The sequence below is a fragment of the Rutilus rutilus genome (genome assembly GCF_951802725.1).
Source record: "Rutilus rutilus genome assembly, chromosome: 9".
NCBI classification, from domain to species: domain Eukaryota; kingdom Metazoa; phylum Chordata; class Actinopteri; order Cypriniformes; family Leuciscidae; genus Rutilus; species Rutilus rutilus.
In genome coordinates, this window is record NC_140223.1 from 26014911 (window position 1) to 26035817 (window position 20907).

The 20907-nt window shown below is 39.5% G+C and overlaps 1 protein-coding gene across 1 annotated transcript; it reads right to left on the bottom strand.

Annotated features, from left to right (window-relative positions):
* Nucleotides 1–773: 773 nt before the first annotated feature.
* On the bottom strand, nt 774–20331 carry trmt9b (tRNA methyltransferase 9B). The gene is made up of 4 exons (XM_084419409.1): nt 20127–20331; nt 6820–7010; nt 6239–6412; nt 774–2439 (listed from the first exon to the last, which is right to left on the bottom strand). The coding sequence occupies exons 2-4, from the start codon at nt 6971–6973 to the stop codon at nt 1481–1483; spliced, it is 1287 nt and encodes a 428-aa protein (XP_084275535.1). The 5' UTR covers nt 6974–7010; nt 20127–20331; the 3' UTR covers nt 774–1480.
* Between the last annotated feature and the right edge of the window lie 576 nt (nt 20332–20907).

A 20907-nucleotide genomic window follows, 5' to 3' on the forward strand; every position in this document is an offset into this window, starting at 1 on the left:
AAAATGATAGTGAAGTAATTACAGCTAAGGGGCTGTTTAAACAAAACTATTTTATTGCAGGAATACATATAGAAATTTTACGTAACGTAAAACTTTTATGCGTTTTGGCCGTTCATTTACACGGCAACGGCGTTTTTGGCGGCTGAAAACGCAAACTTTTGAAAACTGGTTTCAAAGTGCAAGTCTTTGAAAACGGTCTCTGTGTAAACAACAAAAACGCAAATCTGTAAAAACGATGACGTCCTGCACATGCGTATTACGTGTTAAATCTATAGTGTTTCATCGCCATCTAATGGCTTGGCAGCAGAATATAGCGTTTTTAGTCATTATCGCGGATCCGTGTGAACGAGGCATCTGTTCGTGGAAAAAAAAACTCTTTTTAAGCATATCGTTGTGTTGTAAACGTACCTTGAGCCTGTGGGTCAGATAAAAAGTGCTTTTATTTTTTTAGAATAAAAATAATTCTTAATAATGCCTATAAGCTGTGTTTCATAAATTATTTTATAAAATACTTTTAAAATGCCTTTTCACTAAAAAGTCATTCATTTTTGTGGGTCTGATTAAAACAAAAGTGGTTTTATTATATTGTTTTTTATCACTTTTAATAAATTTATTTTCAAAAAATAGTATTCTACAAAGTAGATCATTATTTACTTTTATGAGTAATTACTTTTTTGGCTCATTATTATTATTAAGAAGAAGAATTAAAATATTTCAAGCAACTGTAAAAAATGACCTCTCTTTTACTAAAAAGACAAAAGAAGCCAATAGGTCAGATAAAAACAAAATATACTGCATTTATTATATTTAAGTCAAAAATACACATAAAAATGGTTCAAGTTTAAAGGAAAATCAAAGACCTTTGTTGTGACAATGACATGGTCAAGTTACACAAATACAAACACAATTCACAACAACACGGCACAAACATGTTTCAATTGTTCAAGTTTTCAAGATGGAAATACATGTGCAATCGATTAATAAGCAGCCAACTAGTTAAAATCTTGTTTAAAAGCTTCAGACCACAACACAACTGCTTTATGGTAATACTAACCACACAACACAACACCTACACAGACAAACTCGCGAAGAGCGTTCATTGGAAAACTCTAGTTATGTGCTCACATTGTTTGGTTCAGAAAAATTATGTGCTATGCTTTCTGTTCCAGGCAGGCATTGCTTAAGACAGTTAACAGTGATACACCATTAAAATCAGTGCAAGTTAAGTAAATTATTTGTAACTTTAAACTGAATGCAACAAAACTAGACTAATGCCAAATTTAGTACAACTAGCTTTAGTGTTACAATATGGACCAACACTGGTCACATCAGGGCATCAATACCTCGCTTGTTATTGCCATTGATACTGTACAGCTAATATTTAATATTAGCTCTCTGGTCCCAATACTTAAAATCTCAAACTAAAATGTTAAAAGACATCAAAAAAGATATAAATTAAACCAGACCTTTAAAATGAGATTTAAACCTTCCAGACGTGGACCTTCTCAGCCACCACGCACCAGTTGGCATGGTCCAAGTATGTGTGCAGAACATGGAGCTCATCAACGTGGTTTTGGATCAACTGCGTCAGTTCTCCTTCCCTGAATACATGGTAGTACCGCAGACAAGAGTCCTTCATCTGTTCGCTGCTCCGTCCATTCATCCCCTCAGTTTCCAGGAGAGACGCTGTGCTTTCCTGCCTTCGCAAGGGCTCTTGTAGGCTTGATTTTTCATCTGCCTCCTCGTGTCCTTCAAGATTCGACTGATCCCTCTGGTAGGACACCAAGTCGGGCAGTGGAACTGAGGAACAGTCATGGACAAGCTCCACAGGAACAGTCTCATTTCCATTCCCAACACTTCTGTTGTTGATTTTATGGACCCGTTCGTGAGCGTCTGAGATGAAGACGTCTTCTTCTAGACTGGTTCTGGAAGAGGAAGAAAAGAGGCTGGACATCTGCCTGAAGAGGCCTCTACTACTAGCTCGTCGGCTTCTGCTTTCCGTCGCTTCATCGACAGGAGTTTGTAAACTGCTGGAAGAGGAGCGGGACATGGCCAGGCTGCCGAAGTCCAGCACAGAATCCAAAGATCTGGAGAAGAACCAAAGCCTCGGTTGTTTCTGCTGACTGGGGCTGATCAAGTCGCCCTCGTCCACCATGGAGGATGTGCTTTTCACTTTCCTGTGCTTGTCGCTTGAAGCGCTGTCGTCGCTGATGCTTTGGGTTCCGTTGACTCGCTGTCTGGTTCGGCCGAGTGCTCTGAGAGCAGGAGATAAAGGTGGATTGGGGTTCCAGGGAACGAAGATGTCCTGCTTTTCAAACTTGCGCCTCTTCTGCTCCATGGCCCAAACGTAAATCATGATCCGCCCTCCCACACGCAGGGTGCGAGCCATCTCTTTTATTGCTCGGATACGCCGTTCTTTGGTGGACATGTGGTGGATGACTAAGCAATTGAAAGAAATTGTGGTTATACTTTATTTTTGACGGTCTACTTTAGACATTTTACTGACCATAGGTAACTTTGCAACTACATGTCAACTAACTCTCATTAGAGTATTAGTAGACTGCTAGGTTAGGTTAGGTTAGGTGTTCGTGTTTAGGTTAGTAGAATGTACAGTAGTCAACATTTGAAGTGTATCAAAACCTTTCATCAAAGTTATACATGAATTTTGAACAATACCCATTCTTGTCTTAGGACAACTTTGATTAACTTTTTTGATCCACTTCAAATGTTGACTACTGTAGTTGCAAAGTTACCTCCAGTTGGTAGAATATCTGTTGGGGAAGCATCATAATAAAGAGTTATTATGTGTATCAATGTATATCAACTGTATATCAATGACTTCTGAATATCATTTCGGTAACACTTTATTTCGATGGTCCACTTTAGACATTCTACTATAAGCAACTACATATCAACTAACTGTCATTAGAGTACCAGTAGACTGTCTGCTTAATATCTGCTAACTCTTTATGATGCTCCCCTAACAGATATTCTACTGACTGGAAGTAACTTTGTAAAACGTCAACTTATTCTACTAACCCAAACACTAACACCTAACCTAACCTAGCAGTCTACTAATAATCTAATGAGAGTTAGTTGGCATATAGTTGCAAAGTTACTTATATTCTAAAATGGACCATCGAAATAAAGTGTTATCGAAATGGTATTCATAAGTCATCGATATCCAGTCTAGTGATTTCGAGGAATAGCTTGCCCCAAAAATTACATTTTGTTATTTTGTATTTCTAAATGCTTTTAGCATATATGCAATACATTTTGTGAAACAATGTGTTATTTAGTCGAGACATATATTTATGTCCTCTTTTTAAATAATGTACTGTATCTTATTAATGTATAAATGTAACTGTTGGGTTTTACAAAGTAGATAATTAATTACTAGTCTGTTGGTATTACATTTGTGTCTCAGTATTTACTATTGTAATGAAGATGATTAATAATAAAATAATAACAATAATATATTTTAATTAAACTAATTAAATATAATTTTTTTAATTATTATAAATAGTGAAAAGGGTCATTGTTTGTCAGTTTTTTTTATTTTCAATTAGATTTTGTTTTAAATATATTATTTAAAACACAAAAATATATTGATTCATTAAATCAATTCCGTCTTAAAATATAATTCAATTCATTTAAATTAATCATTTTATTATTATTATCATCATCATTATTTTTATAATTATTATAAATAGTGAAACGGTAATTATTTCAGAGTTAATTTTCAATTAGATATCAATTTAAACATATAGTTTACTGTAATTTATTATATAACTTATATAATATATAATTTATGAGATGATATAATATAAGTCATTATTGTCTCTATTTACAAATTCAATAATAAGCAGCAATATCAAATTGTTTTTAATCAAATGCAAGTCAAAATATAAATTTACTATAAAAAAAAATAAAAAAAAGGAGAAATAAAGTAATAGAGGTTTGGAACATTATAGTGACTAAATTATGATTTTTTTTATTATTATTTTGGGTGAACTAACAAAAAAAACAAAAAAAAGTTAGTGCCTCTATGAAGAACATATCTCTGAAAAATGTAAAACCACAATCAATGCAGAAAGCCCAGTTCATAGCAGTGGACTGTTTTGTGTGTTTAGAATGGGCTTTCAGAGTGTTTAAACCATTATGAGACTCTGATATCACCAATGGCCACATGAATCTTCTCTCTGGGGATTGAGAGAGGTTGCCAGGTGACCCAGCAGTAAAGCCTGACAACAAATACTCCCAGGCCTCTTCCAAGAACCACTGATCTCCTGTAGCCTAGTAACACCTCTTGTTTCCTCCACCTCATAAAGCTTAAATAAACCTATATAACTGCTCCATTTTGAGTTAATAGCAGCGTTACCAGCAGATTGAAATTAAATGGCTTGATCATGGAAATACTGGTCTGTTAATTTGGTTGGATCACCTGAAATGTGCTCCTATGAACATACATCCTCATCGATCATTATGCTAATGATCCCAACTCAGATCTTATCAAGCTGTAATGTGCAGAAAATGTCTGCACTAGATGTTCCTTTTAAAGCAACATGACCTTTTACAGTTCCAGTACATTCTGTACTAAAATAAAACGGATCTGCATAAAAAAAAATATTTTAATAAAATGTGAAATTTATAAAATGAAGTTCATAATTTTTACAATTACCAGACCTACTCTCAGAGCGGGATTTGAACTTGGGTCTATGGTATGGGAGGAGGGCGTGCTAACAAGGACACTAAAGACCGCAGCCGCTAGCATCAGTCGCTAGTGCGCCTCTTGAGGCCAGGGGAGTGAGGTTTACATGCACAGCTCTTGCTGGCCTACGTACGTTACACTGGGATGGGAATTGAGAACCATCTTTAAAAGAAAAAAAATATGGAACTGAATGCTTCTCGCTGGTTGTACACAACAACAAAAATGTATTGAAGGTATTAAAGGGTTAGTTCACCCAAAAATTTATTCATTACTCATTTACTCACCTTCATGTCACTCCAAACCCATTAGACTTTTATTCGTTTTTAAAGGGTTAGTTCACCCAAAAATGAAAATTCTGTCAGTAATTACTCACCCTCATGTTGTTCCAACCCCGTAAGAACTTCGTTCATCTTCGGAACACAAATTAAGATATTTTTGATGAAATCTGAGAGCTGTCTCACAGCAAAGGCTTCTAAGGGATTGAAACTTGCTGGCCCAGAAAATGTATTAAAGACATCGTTAATATAGTCCAAGTGACTACAGTGGCTCAATCTTAAGTTTATAAAGCGACGAGAATACTTTTTGTGCGCAAAAACAAACAAAAATAACGACTTTATTCCACTTTTCATTTCCTTCTCTCTGGGCCTCGAATCTTTTCACGTAGCGCTTAAGCGTAGCGCGTCTGTGCACGTCACCACGTATGACACACATGACCAGCGTCGGCCAATAGTGAGCCTACGTGGTGACGTGCAACACAGACGCGCTGCGCTAAAACACTATGTGAAAAGACTCGAGGCCCAGATAGAAGGAAATGAAAAGTGGAATAAAGTCGTTATTTTTGTTTGTTTTTGCGCACAAAAAGTATTCTCGTCGCTTGATAAACTTAAGATTGAGCCACTGTAGTCACTTGGACTATATTAACGATCTCTTTAATACATTTTCTGGGCCAGCAAGTTTCAATCCCTTAGAAGCCTATGGAGGAGTGAGCCAGCGCTCAGATTTCATCAAAAATATCTTAATTTGTGTTCCGAAGATGAACGAAGGTCTTACGGGGTTGGAACAACATGAGGGTGAGTAATTACTGACAGAATTTTCATTTTTGGGTGAACTAACCCTTTAAAACAAAAATGAAGTTATTTTAATGAAATCTGGGAGATTTCTGTCCCTCCATTGACAGCTATGGAACTACTACTTTGACGCTTCAAAAAGTTCATAAAGAGATAGTAAAACTAATCCATATGAATTTAGTGGTTTAGTTCAAATTTTCTGAAGAGACACGATCGATTTATATGATGAAACAAACTGAATTTAGGTTTGTATTTACATATAAACATTTATCAACTCAAACATCAGTTGTGGTAAACGGAAGCTCAAGCATGTTCACTTGACGCGCGAGAACCAATGAGGTTCATTCTCGTGTTTCGCAGCACGTTTGAGCTTCAGCAAGAACCAGCGAACTAAATCATTAAGTGGAATCAAAATAAGAACCCACCTGAATGTTTTAGGACATTTATGTTGATGCCTTACCTGCAATGGAGAGTACTGAGTCAAAACAGCCGTCTCTGTAGGGTAAACGCAGGCCATCGCTGAGCTGCACCTCGTGACCTTGACTCCATGCAGAGTCCACCAACGGACGACACACGTCACAGCCCAACTTGAAGATTTCCTCATTGATGTGCAGATATTTGCCATTTCCACATCCTGTAATAATTGTACAAATAATCAGTGCATGTCATAAAATAATTCATAAAATAGTTCCTCATGGATGATTAACTGGGCTGTTTTTCCAGTGTCGTACTGTAATAACTTTGGTGCTCATTCATCCTTATTAAACTTTAATATGAATAATTGCATTTCCTTTCAGGCAACGGTGAAGTAAAAGCTGTTGACAAAGTGTCTGTGATATAACGGGCCATTACTCAAGAGTTTTTTTTTTTTTTAGCAAAAGAATAAAGACAAGATTAAATGGGTCTCTTTTAGCAGTAGGAGTGCAAATCATCAGATAAAACGTGACAACGGTCGTTTACAAAGCAAGAGGGGCTGTAAAATGCTTCTGAGAGTTTTAGTTCTCATTTGAAAGAAAATAAAGATCAAACATGAAGCCTTACCGATGTCAGCCACGATGCTGCCGGGCTCCTGCTCTAACAGGAACTGTTTGACCTTGGGCCAAGCTTTGTAGCGGCTGTCGTTGAAGTAGGGTGCGATCCTCTCGTACACGCTGTGAACATGGTCTCTCTCCAGCTGGCTGGCAGCCTCGTCCATGCTGGTCTCTATTAAACCCCACCAAGCATCTTCACCACTTAGCCAGACAGAGACAGAGACAGAAACAGAGAGGGAGGAGGAGAGACACATAATCAGACCTAAATATTGAGCCACCCTGGGTTTAATGGTTTAGTTCTGCAGCTATTTCAAAAAAAAAAAAAAAAAAACGAATCCAATATGCCACTTTGATTGGTTGCTTTTATACAGCAGCACAATCTTATATTTATATATACCTGGGTGAACAACATGAAAACTGTCAAGAATTGTTATTAAAAAAATAAAAAAAAACCTATTTTTAGGGCTATAAAGATTTTTTTCTTTTTGTATTGAGATAAATAGCTTAATCATAAAGCTCATTATAAAAATGTAATTCTAAATGTAAAACAAATTATGATTTATTTGTTACCATTTCAATTAAAAATGCACAAAACAGGAACACTGGAAAAACAGCCCAGTGAATCATCCATGAGGAAGGAAGGAAGGAAGGAAGGAAGGAAGGAAGGAAGGAAGGAAGGAAGGAAGGAAGGAAGGAAGGAAGGAAGGAAGGAAGGAAGGAAGGAAGGAAGGAAGGAAGGAAGGAAGGAAGGAAGGAAGGAAGGAAGGAAGGAAGGAAGGAAGGAAGGAAGGAAGGAAGGAAGGAAGGAAGGAAGGAAGGAAGGAAGGAAGGAAGGAAGGAAGGAAGGAAGGAAGGAAGGAAGGATGGATGGATGGATGGATGGATGGATGGATGGATGGATGGATGGATGGATGGATGGATGGATGGATGGATGGATGGATGGATGGATGGATGGATGGATGGATGGATGGATGGATGGATGGATGGAGTCTGTGAAATTTGGCTGAAACTGAAATGTTTCTGATTAATTCTTTATTTTCCTCCTTTTCATGTAAAATGGTTTTGTAAATTGTTGCCCTTCTGCCACTTCTTCACAGCAGCACATCTGTTACCAGATATTGTTGTGGTTTCAATCTTTTCATGGAAATGAATTCAGAGATCTTTGATGCCAGAAATATTAAGACTTTATTAACAAACAAAGCCGATCGCCTCCTCTGCATAAAAAGGCGCTCCCGGTCTGTGTCCAGTTTTTACATGTATACCTACATCCTTGTCCCAAATATGGTAATACATTCTATATAGATTATTTTTGGGTGAGAGTTTGTACCATGTGACTTTACTGAAATAGCATTCTCTGCTGTGTCGGTATTCGGGCCTTAAAGGCTTCCAAAGTCAAACCAAAGACACACACACAGAGGAAATAAATAATAGTGTACAAATGTATAGCTGAATTACTTATTATCTAAATAATAAAATCTTCAACAATATCCAGTACAAAAGCATCATGCTTCACAATCAACACACGGCTGTTCATCATTTCCCCACCTCCAAACGCACACTGCACCTCCCTCAACAAGGACCTCACAAACAAAGCTTTGAAGAAGAAACAGTCAGAGATTTCTGTGCTTCTATCATATCCCGTAATTGAAATGCAGAGTGGACGCCTCTTTTCAAACCGCGTTGCCACCTCTGATCTGTTTACAAAGCCTTGACTGTCATATAACCGATACTCCTGAAACTAAACGCATCAGCTTTTCAGGTTTTGTTTATTCATTTATTGTCAAGTATGTGACATATGGCATCAGATGAATTTGAAAAAGGGATGTGCTCAGCTGTAAAAGTAGACTAATTGCCTTTGAGAAGTGAAGTAATGGACCAATAAAAGAACATTTCGAAGCAAATCCACATACAATGCTGATCTACTCTCCTGCATTTCAATTGGCAAGTTTCAGTCAATAATCACATGGTCTGGCCAGTAAATTGACGAGACCTTCATGTGGGCCGCCAGAAGGGTTAGGACATGTCTGCAAAGAATGAATGAAGGTTTTTATCCCATTTTCACAACTACAAAAATGACCAAATGGTTTTTGATTGTGTAACAAAGCCATTGTGAATAAGTAATTCACCTATTGAGATACTTTAACGAAAAAATGATTATCTTGTTATTATAATGCATCAGTGGTTTGGTGTAGTCTGATGAGTGTTATGTAAAAACAGAGAGGCTCTTCGGTTGAATCACAAACTGCCCTAAAGGGGAAACTCCACTGCTGAAATCACAGATGAGCCATAAGAGACAACGCAGCAGCATGTGGGCTGATCGTATGTGTGTGCGATTTGACAAGAGGGTGTGTGTGATTGGCTGACTGAAATAAGGACATTAAAACAGAAATGGAAGAAAAATTAGCAAGCAAGAAGATGGTTATTTTTGGAAGTGTCTTGGCTTGCATAATGTATCTTTTAAAGCCATTATAAATTCACAATGCAATTTCGTAATGCATGTTGTGAACTTATTTCCTCCGGTGCGCAGCCGTAGAGGCCTCAAGTCAGGCTAACATCACAAGTTCCTCATAATTTCATCATTCAAAACGAGAAAAATCCAGCGCAACTCACAGAACCATCAACACGCGGTCAAGGGCATTGCAAGTATTGTACATTTAACTAACTAAACAGAGGTTTAGTAGAAGCTTTAGACCCCTTTGTTAAAAAAGATTCATGTTAAAAGGTTCTTTCAGGTTAAATGACTCTTTTTATAGCTTCATTCACCTGTTCTGTTCCAGTTTCATTCACTTTCACTTTTCCATATCCAATGTATGCGTGATTTGTGTGTATGTGTTTGTTTAGATTAGTTATTTGTTCGGGATTTAGTTAATAAAACTTGTGTAAATTCACACAAGTGTTGATTCTGGTCCCTGCTAGTAAATCAACTTCAATTTAATGATGTGATCATTCATAGCTACATGCTAAGAAAGAGTTATTTTTCTGTGGTCACGAAAAATATCCTTTCTGAAAGTCAATAGACCATCGATTCATCTGTTTTTAATCTGATTAATCAGATTAATCGATTGATCAATTGGACGAACAGATTAATTGAGCTAATTTGATTAATTTAGCCTTTTGAGCTAATTTGCTACACAAAATGTTCCCTATTATGTTTTTTCGGATATTAGCCTACCTGTCATGAAATGTGTAATATAGCTGTTTGTTAATGTCAAAATCTGCCAAGTCGGAAGCTCCTGTCGGAGCAGAAATCAGATATGGTAATGAGCGTTTCATTTCCGAGACGTGCAGTAAGCGGTAGACCAATCACAACAGTAGGGCTGCACGATTAATCGCAATAGAGCTGGTAAGTCCCGCCCCCTTCGCTAACCCCGCTGGACCTCAAAGTTGAAAAACCGTCAATGCAAGTGAATGGGAGAAAATAATTATTTTCTGGTCCCGTTTGAATTGTGCCATGAATGTGAACATATGTTGTCTGTGAATTTTTTATATAACTTTTCGTGTAAAGAATGATACAATTTAGCGGGTAGAAGTTTGATACGGTTAGACTTTGTGTGAGAGCACTTTGTGGACTACAACTCTCGACGCGTTTGAAACGTCAACACCACTAGCACACGGACTAGCTCACGGATCCCGCTAAACATGGCTGTGTCTTTGGTGCACTTCACCGCCTTCTTTCAGGGAGAGGACAAAATCGTTGAAGTTGGTGAAAACCACGGGTAAGTCAACTTTATGGGGTGACGTCACATAGGCGACATGTAGTCTTTCTCGTTATGTCTTTTCCACAACTGCTAGCTGAAGAATCATACCATATACTGTCAAACTCGTAACATGAAAAGTTATAAAAAAAATTCACAGACAACATATGTTCACATTCATGGCACAATTCAAACGGGACCAGAAAATAATTATTTTCTCCCATTCACTTGCATTGACGGTTTTTCAACTTTGAGGTCCAGCGGGGTTTTACGGAAGGGGCGGGACTTACCAGCTCTATAAAACCGCACGCGATTTGGCAAAGGCTGCGATTATTTTAAGCGCAGCTTGTCAGTGGAGTGCGGCTGATCGGTAGTAAACACTGCCCCATTTGAACACCAGAGGGCGCTCTCACGCAAACACGCTAAATATGCCCCGCCGCAGAAGTACAATAACGGGGCATCATTCCAGGAAATCGCTGTCGCTGTAGCTGAATAGTCAGAAGATTGAAACGCTTTCATTAAACATGACTTATAAATGCACGACTGCCTTATTCTGTGTCAGAAGCTCATCATCTCACAGAAGGAGGAGCTCAACTGTCCTTATGAAGTGAGTTTGGAGTAAATGCTGTTATTAAATGTTGCATGTTATTAAAACGAGGTTCATAAATGATTCTCGTGTTTGGAAAGATATTTGACTCGTGTTGTTTTTTTCAAATGCACGTTATAAGTGACTCAAACTCACAGTGCTTTCAGATGGAGCAGCGTTTACAGAGCCGTAGGCCTACATCAATGACAAACTGCGCATAAAAAATAATCGCAGCCTTTAATAAGCGATCTCGATTTAAGTGCGATTACATGGAAATTGCGATTAATCGTGCAGCCCTACACAACAGACTGGCCAATCAGAGCAGAGCAGGCTCTCAGAACGGAGGAGTTTGAAGAGACCGAATCCTTGATTGAACCGTTTCAGACACTGTGAGAAAAGAGGTGATGCTGTAGTGTATATAATTAATAAATTAAAGTGTTTGTTTTTTTTTTACCTTGGATGCATCTAAACCTATTGTAGGAGATGTCCAAAACACAATTAGAAGCCTTTAAAATAGCATAATAGGGGGGCACTTTAATAGAGCCCTTTTAGAAATGAAACAATAATTGAAAAAGGCTGCATCCTCATAGATTCTCTCTCCATGGCAAAATATCCGCACGACAGTTGTTTTCTGAGCAGTCGTTTTAGACTCTCTGGCCTTGAGAGTCTTGTCAACAAGCAAGCAATATTAAAGGTCGTCCAGCACACGCTGCATCAAATAAAGAGATAACCGACGCCGACCTTAAATGTCACCTAACTGAAAGATGTCAACTAGTGTCGCTCCAACACACCATTGGAAAATGTCAAACCTCCATCAAAGCAAAACCGTTTCCGTGACTTTCTCAAGTCCTTCCGTTTTGAGCATTATGATTTCACCTCTCTTAGGACCCTGCACCGTTGAGCACTCTGAGGGTCCCTCATTACGAGACTATTTTAAGATCACACCCGCTGACAGAAGGATGGGAGAGGAGCGTTACGGCGTCATCACCTCGCACAGACGAGACTTAGATTGCATCCGATTGTCCCTTCAATTCATTAAAATGCTCAGCTCGACAGGCCTTGTTTAAGCAGCTGCAAGGGGGATGTTTTCAGCATACTGAACAGCAGCATCTAAATTTAGAAACAGGCAATACCCGCCTGACCACTATTCTCTTACAGAGAAACAGCGGGTCTGGCTCACGGAATGAACGATAAAGAGTTTTATTGTTCAGTAATATATCCGCTGATAGATTTACTACTCCATGCAAGTTTCCCATGATGATTTAGAACTTAAAAAGCTCTGTCAAGATAAATCTAAGCATTGCTTATTCTTATAAAATAAGAACGTAATAGTATATTTTTAATATACAGCAGTGTAGTACGCCTGTAGATACTAGCCTGAGTATGCATGTCATTGTCAAGCCTGAGTAAGATGTCAGGAGATGAACATGACGAGGCTGAATGCAGCAATATTTCCCAACTGTTCAAAATAAAAATGCTAAATAGGGTGGCCATCTGTCCGGTTTTAGGTCGCACAGTCTGGTTTTAAAATAACCATGTCCTTCTACCGGCACACCTTGAGCCGGACACTCATTTGTCCTCATAAGATCATCACTATTTAATACTTTATTCAATGGTGTATAGTTAATAAATTAAAATGTAATAATTTAAAACATAGACCAGGTTTAAGCTAATATATGTGACGTACATTTTAGACACAATATCGTCAAAATTGAGTGTTTTGCTCCAAAATAGTTTCAAACGGAGTCAGAGCAAAATGTTTGCATCTCTGATCAACACAGTTGTTCGTTCCTAAAATGATTCAGTCAATGATTCAATGACCTAATCATAAAGATATTCGCTTGCTTCGTTCCTGAATGAATCAGCTGTTTTGAAACAATCGGTTGAATTAATCAATCCCTGCGTCTCAATGTCCATACTGTCCATCCTAAACAGTATGTAGATTAAAATAAGTGTATCCCAAAGCATAGTATGTTGAAAAGAGTATGCCAGAAGTACCCGGATGGCTATTTCCGGTGGATTTTCAAAGTGTAGATTCGTGCTCACTATAACAGCTAATATTGCCCACAAACCATTGCGCTTTGGAGGAGGATTTGGTTCAGAACTACAAACACGAGTAAAAACATAGACAGTATATAAACTGGACACAGCGACCCCATAGGTTTCAACGGAGAAAAGTGAAGCAAATTAGAAGCACTCACTTCCTGATGGCTGAGAGTACTGCGCAGACTCAAACTGAGCTTGACGACGTAGATGTGACGTGAGCAACCTGTCTGACAGTTGTAAGTCTTCTAGTAGCTGTGCCAAGAGAAATCTGAATCATTCCCTTCCGAATCTTGCAGAGACGGAGAGCGTGAGTAGGAGCTGTCCATGAGCTAGGAGCAGGAGCAACTTTATGATTCTCTATGGGCTTCTCCCTTGACTTTATGCCTCCACGTCCCCCCGATTGACTGCGAGCTTCTCCTCCTGTCTATACGGTAATTTCCAGAGAGTCGCGTGGTTATGACGCAATCGTTAGCCTATACTTTTACAAAAACTGCTTCTACGGGGCCATAACGTAAGATACATGCCTTTTATACATTTTTGTGTTTCTTTAGAAATAAACAATGGACAAATGGAGTCTTTAAACGCCTCAGATGTAAAGTTATTCACTGTCAAAGTGATGCCAAAATGAATGGGAGTCAATGGCATGCTAACAGCAGGTGATGGCTTGGTAGCCAATGGCGGCCCCCGGGGGCGATATTTTTTCATTATAGGGAATATTCATTAGGGAAGTCATCCCTGATTGGTCTTAACCCCAGTGACGGGTAGGTTTAGGGGCGGGGTTAGGGGTAGGTCATCAGACCCCCAGTGACGGTTAGGTTTAGGGGTGGGGTAGGTCATCAGACCAATCAGGGATGACTTCACTAATGAATATTCATGAGTCTTCCCCTACCATCCTGGGAAAAAAAATATATCTGTAGTGTTTCTTCATGTGCAGTATATCCAATGAACTACGTACACAGAAAGTCACTGGAAAGAACCGACCGTTTATTCATACAAACAAAGCGGCCACTGCCGCTAGCACATGCAAGCCAGACTTCTTCCTCTTCACACTCCAATAACCCCCTTTAACCCCCAGGTGGCCCTCTAGTGGAGACAGTAGGTAATTACATCACAAATGCATTATGCACAGCAAATGCATTAAACACTACATCACATCCCCCTTTTTCACAGCAAACAACACAAACTATAAACAAGATATATGAACATTAGGCAGTCCATTAAGCAGTTCAAAGCTAGTTCATACAATAGTCCTGAAACCTCACCGGAAGTTTCACAACTCGACCACTCCTGGTGGTTGTGGGACTGCTGTTATGAGAAGATTGCTCTGGCACATACTGTACAGACCGATCCTTCTCTTCATGTGCCTCTGGGACGTGAGAGTGTGCATTGTCATGGGTCTCATCCGCTACTTCAAATGTTTCTGTGTGTTTGTGATTTGTTTTCCTCAGATGGCGCCTGTTGCGACGGAACTGTCGTCCTGCTTCATTGATGACATCATACGATCTTGGCTCATCACGTTTTGAAACAATGAGACCTCGTTGCCACCCCTTATCCGTCTCCATGTGCACAGTATTTCCAGCACGTAGTTCTGGCAGGACTTTTGCTCCCACATTATAATGACACGCTTGCTTCTTTTGCAGATATTGGAGCGCCTGATGAACACCTTTAGGAGTGACCGGTCGCAGAACTTCACTGGACACTGGTAAGATGCTCCTCAGAACTCTTCCCATCAGTAACTGAGCTGGTGAGTAGAACGTACCAGTGATAGGCGTATTTCTCAGCGAGAGAAGAGCAAGATGATGATCCACCCCTGATAATTCTGCTTTTTTCAGGACATATTTAACAGTTTTGATTGTCCTTTCCGCCAGGCCATTTGATTGAGGATAGGCTGGACTAGAGTGTGTCAACTTAATCCCCCACTCTGCAGCAAAAGTCTTCATTTCATAGCTAGCGAAGGGCACATGATCGCACACTAGTTCTTTGGGAATGCCATGCCTTGCATACACTGCTTTCATCTTTTCAATCACTGAGCGCGCTGTCTTGTCTTTGATATTCATCACCTCTGGATACTTTGACATGTAATCGACAATCAATAGATATGACTGACCTCCGATTTCAAAGATGTCGGCAGCTACTTTTAACCAGGGGAGCTCTGGAATTTCATGAGAGATGAGTGGCTCTTTCTGGTTCCTGGGCTGGAACTGTTGGCATGTTGAACACCTTTCAACCATCTGTTCTATGTGTTTTGTCATTCCAGGCCAATACAGAAATTTTCTGGCATGTGCTTTTGTGCGCTGCATTCCTTGGTGTGAGATATGTAATTTCCGCATCATCTCTGTTCTCATTGACTCAGGAATCAAGATTCTCCCTGATACCAACATTATGCCATCCTGCACAGCCACAGTGTGTCTAATAGGCCAGAACTGATGAAGTGAGGGGTTGAGTTTCTTTCTATGTGTCGGCCATCCTGTTTTTTGCATTTTCTCAAGCAACTGGAGTGTACTGTCTCCTGCAGTAGCATCTATAAGCTGTTTCAGCATTTCTTCACTGAGAGCCTCTGTAGCCTGAAGTGAATATACAACTCTCTCATCACTGAGATCATCTGTACCTGTGTGTTGGCCTTCAACGACAGCACGTGACAGTGTATCAGCAATCAACATGTCTTTACCAGGCTTATATTGGACAATCAGATCATATTTCTGTAGCTGTAAGAGCATACGTTGGAGTCTCGCCGGTGCTTTGCTCAATGGCTTTTTGAAGATAGCCTCCAATGGCTTATGATCCGATTGGACATTCACACTGCGCCCGTACACATACTGATGGAACTTTTTGGCCGAAAAAACAATCGCCAATAGCTCTTTTTCAATTTGGGCGTAATTCTTTTCTGCATCCGATAAAGCCCTGGATGCATATGCTATTGGTTGCCCCTCCTGCAGCAGACATGATCCTAAGCCATCTTTGGATGCATCTGTTTGTATAGTGAGTGCTGTGTTGGAGTCATAATACCTAAGAACTGGTGAGTTGGTCAGTGCTGTTTTAAGTGCAGACAGTGCCTCATCATGTTCTGGTTGCCACTGGAATGCAATATCTTTTCTCAACAGCTGTCTGAGAGGAGCTGTGAGTGATGCCTCACCTGGAATAAATGGCGCAAGGTATCTTATCATACCCAAGACCCGCTGCAGTGCTTGTTTGTCAGTGGGTGCTGGCATGCTCACTACTGCCTGTATTTTGCCGTCATCCGCCTTCACACCCTGTGGAGTAATCACATGGCCCATGTAATGTACCTTGTTCACCTTGAACTGGATCTTGTCAGGGTTGAACTTCACATTGTGTTCTTTTGCTCTCTCCATAATTTTAGCAACTATGACATCATGTTCTTGTTCTGTGGCAGCTGCAACAATCATATCATCCGCTACAATGTGTACACCGTCAATGTCTCCGAACACTTCATTGTTGTACTGCTGGAAGACCTCACTAGCAGATTTGACACCAAACGGTAGACGTTTAAATCTGTATCTCCCCCATGGCGTGTTGAATGTGCATAGCAGGGAGGATTCCATGTCAAGTTTGACTTGCCAGTAGCCATCCTTTTCATCAAAAATAGAGAAAATTTTCTTTCCAGCAAGCTTACACAAGACATCTTCAGTAGTCGGAATAGAGAAGTGTTGACGAAGAACGGCTTTATTTAGATCCCGAGGATCCAGGCACACTCGTAATGACCCATTCTTTTTTTCGGTGACAACCAGGCTGTTAACCCATGAAGTTGGCTGGGTGACTGGCACTATAACGTCTGCTTGCAACAGCTGCTCCAGTGTGTCCTTCAGTTTGCCCAGCACTGCTAAGGGAATTTTCCTGCAGCCATGTATGACCGGGATTGCTTTCGGATCAACATGTATATGATGTTCACGTGGAAACTGACCGAGCCCTTCAAAAGCTGTTGGATGTTGTGCTATCAATTCCTCTTTGGAGGTAGAATGCTTGACTACAACAGTCTCAACTCTTTTCAGCAGTTGCATCCGTTCACATGCTTCTTTACCAAGTATTGAAATGGACGAATATCTGGTGATGTAAAAGGGTAAGCAAACTTGTACTTTAGGAGTGTTACACTGAAGATTGACCACACCTTCTGGTTTTAACTTAGCTCCACCATATGCCACCAGCATGGTTGAAGTCGGTTGCAAGACCACTGTTTTGTCAAGTAATTGATAAATATCCAATGGTATAATATTGGCTTCGGCCCCAGAGTCCAGTTTGAACTTCACAGTCACATCTCCAATATTTACATCGGTATACCATGCTTTCTGTACAGAGCTGTAGGCTTGTTTCAGTTCAACTGATCCGATGAATAATGAATCAACAGTGACATTTCTATCATATTTAGGCTTCTTGTCTTTTTGTTCAGACCTGCACACTGAGGCAAAGTGATTACGTTTTCCACAGGTATGACATGTTGCACCAAAAGCTGGACACTGTCTTAGAGGGTGAGACTTTCCACACTTTTTACAGATAAAAGAATTTGATTTGTATTGTTGAGATAATGGCCTTTCATATCTCTTTATGTTCTGTTTTACATCTTTTATCCTATTTTTAATGGCATGAACAGTTTTACTCTGCTCTCCCATTGCTTGGATCTGTGTCTTTGCTGCCTCTGCCGCTCTACAAATGTCCACAGTTTTTTCAAGGGTCAAGTTCGTTTCTCTTAAAAGCCTCTCCTTTAAACGCTGATCGCCGACACTGAACACAATCTTATCTCTTATCATGTCAGATTCTGTTGGGCCAAATTCACAGTCCTTAGCCTTTTGCTTTAGTTCTGTGACGTACTTATCGATGGTAATCGTATCGGGCATGGGGTAGACCCAGAATTGATGCCTTTCAAAAACAACATTCTTTCTCGGTAAGCAGTACGTCTCTAGTGCAGTTACTATATCTTGCATCGTTTCATTTTCCCCTTCTGGCTCAACAGACAGTGAATTGTAAACTTCTAAGGCCTCCTCTCCTAAAGCATGAAGGAGAATGGCGATTTTTACCTTTTCAGTTTTTGAGTCCGATCCTGAAGCAGTCATATAAATGTTGAAACGCTGTATCCATCTTCTCCAATTTTCACCTGTATTCCCCGACAGGACTAATGGAGGTGGTAATCTGAAATTATCCATGTGTATTTTCTCACTATGGCAGACTCACTTCAATCAGGATGCACTTATTCTCTTCGTCGTGTCTCAGGCAGACGCAGGCTCGAGTCTTCTGACACCATGTAGTGTTTCTTCATGTGCAGTATATCCAATGAACTACGTACACAGAAAGTCACTGGAAAGAACCGACCGTTTATTCATACAAACAAAGCGGCCACTGCCGCTAGCACATGCAAGCCAGACTTCTTCCTCTTCACACTCCAATAACCCCCTTTAACCCCCAGGTGGCCCTCTAGTGGAGACAGTAGGTAATTACATCACAAATGCATTATGCACAGCAAATGCATTAAACACTACATCACAATATCGCCCCCCGGGGTGGTACGCTATTCGAGTAAAAAGTGTTGTTGTTTTTTAAACAAAACATGGCAGATATGCGAGAACAATGGTTAAGTAGAGAGGTTTATATAAAGGGGTTTGAGTGACTAATAATCAACATTTAAGCTGATAATAAAATATTTATTTAATGTTATCCGTGTTATATTTCAACTGCAACAACAACGTGAACTTTTATAAAGATCCGTTTAGCCAATAACTTTTAAATGATTTCCGCATGAAAGACCCGGGACAGCAGATCAACGTGCTTCTGCATTTCTCTCCAATACAGTAGGAAATTTAATTAAATGGAGAATTTTATCTTTGACAAGATGATTGACAGGTCAGTTTACGTGACAGGATGCATGTAACTAAGCGACAGAGAGCAACCGTTAAAGACGCTATTTTATGACATGATAGTATGTCCCAAAGCTTGTCTACTCTTCTTGCGACACACTCTTTTCTTCACAAAAAGAGAACATACTTTTAGGGTGTAGTATAAGTAGGTGAATTGAGACGCAGCAAATTAATTAATGATTCACTTATTAAGAAAGTGACTTGTTGCCACCTACTGGCGGTTTTAGTTTAATATTTAAATTATAATAAATATTCGAATTGCTTTTATTTATTTATTATTCATTTTACTAAGCACAAAAAAAAATTATTTCAGTAAAAAATTGTAAGTAAGTGGTGTAAAAATTACTCCACGCATTGTGTTATGTTTGGTGTGTTGCGGACCGAGTACCGTGGTCCACTCTGTGCCAGAAAGTCCTGGGCCACTTTTTAGTCCCAGTCCACCCCTGCTTATATATAACATGTAGAGCAATCAGCAAATGTACATGATGTCATCAGTATTCTCAAAAGTGCTTGATTAACATATATATAAGAGTGTGTGTGTGTGTGTGTGTGGCCTGGTAAACCCTACATTATGGGGACAAAATGTCCCCACAAAGCAAGACCATTCTTGTGGGGACATTTTTTGGTCCCCATGAGGAAAACAGCTTATAAATCATAAGTGATGTTTTTGAAAATGTAAAAATTCAGCAAGTTTTCTGTGATGGGTAGGTTTAGTGTAAGGGGATATAATATACAGTTTCTACAGTATAAAAATCATTATGTCTATGGAAAGTCCCCATAAAACATGAAAACAAAACATGAGTGTGTGTTATGCGAGTGATATGTTTATACAACACACATGCGCACATATTACTGTACATGATATCAGTTAAATAACAGGAAATCAGGTACTTGATTATTTATTCATTCATTCATGTTTGGGAATCATTATGAAATGGACACATCATCATGTTGATTCCTGACGAACCTGTATGACTAAAGTTTAAACGCCAACAGAAGAGCTTCTTCAGAAAGGTAATTTTCAGGGATAAGGGATAACAATCAATGCATTTGTTCCAGTCGAAAGTTTTATCCAATGTATATTTGCAACGCAAGAATCAGAGCCGTACATTCTATGAATCAAACCTACCTTTCCCCTCTCAAGGCTGCAGTCGCAGAGACATCAAAACCGACGGGAGGTTGTTCCTGTAATTCGCCACATATTATTCACGTGAAAATAAAACACATGGATAAAACATCGACACCCCACACAGCCTGTGTGCAACCGACCGGCTCAGGGTGCACACTGAGGATGTGTTAATAAATACATGCTCACTTCACTCGACCCCTAATCTGGAGGGATGTCCGATTCGCGAACAAATAGGAAATTCGTATGAACCGGTTCTTTTTAATGATTCGATTGAACCGATTCTCAAATGAATACATCTCTTACATGAAAAGTTACCTGATTTTTCGGGAAGTTACTGAATAAAGTGTGAATAAAATGGTTGTCTGACTAAGTGGTTGATGCAAATTTTGGCACAATATTACTCAAAAAGGTTGGGAAAACACTTTTCAACACCAAACTGGAGCGCACAGATAGCCTACTAAACTAAAAGCTAAAACCCAGTCAAAAACTTAGTCATACACAAAAGCATTTAACTATAAATGTCACTTGTGAGAATTCCGGGAACAATGTGATTAATCAAACGAATTGAATAATTTCAACAAACCAAACGAATCGACTCGTTTAAATGAATCGAATATCGCTATGTACTACTAGACGGATGAGGGAATTTAATGAGAGCGCAGGGAACACAGGACTAGTGCGCGGCGTAATATCCCCCACTCCGATTGGTTAGCAAAGTCACGTGACCCCAACACAACAATACACACTGTGACACATGGCAAACGATTGAGGCTAAGCAGGA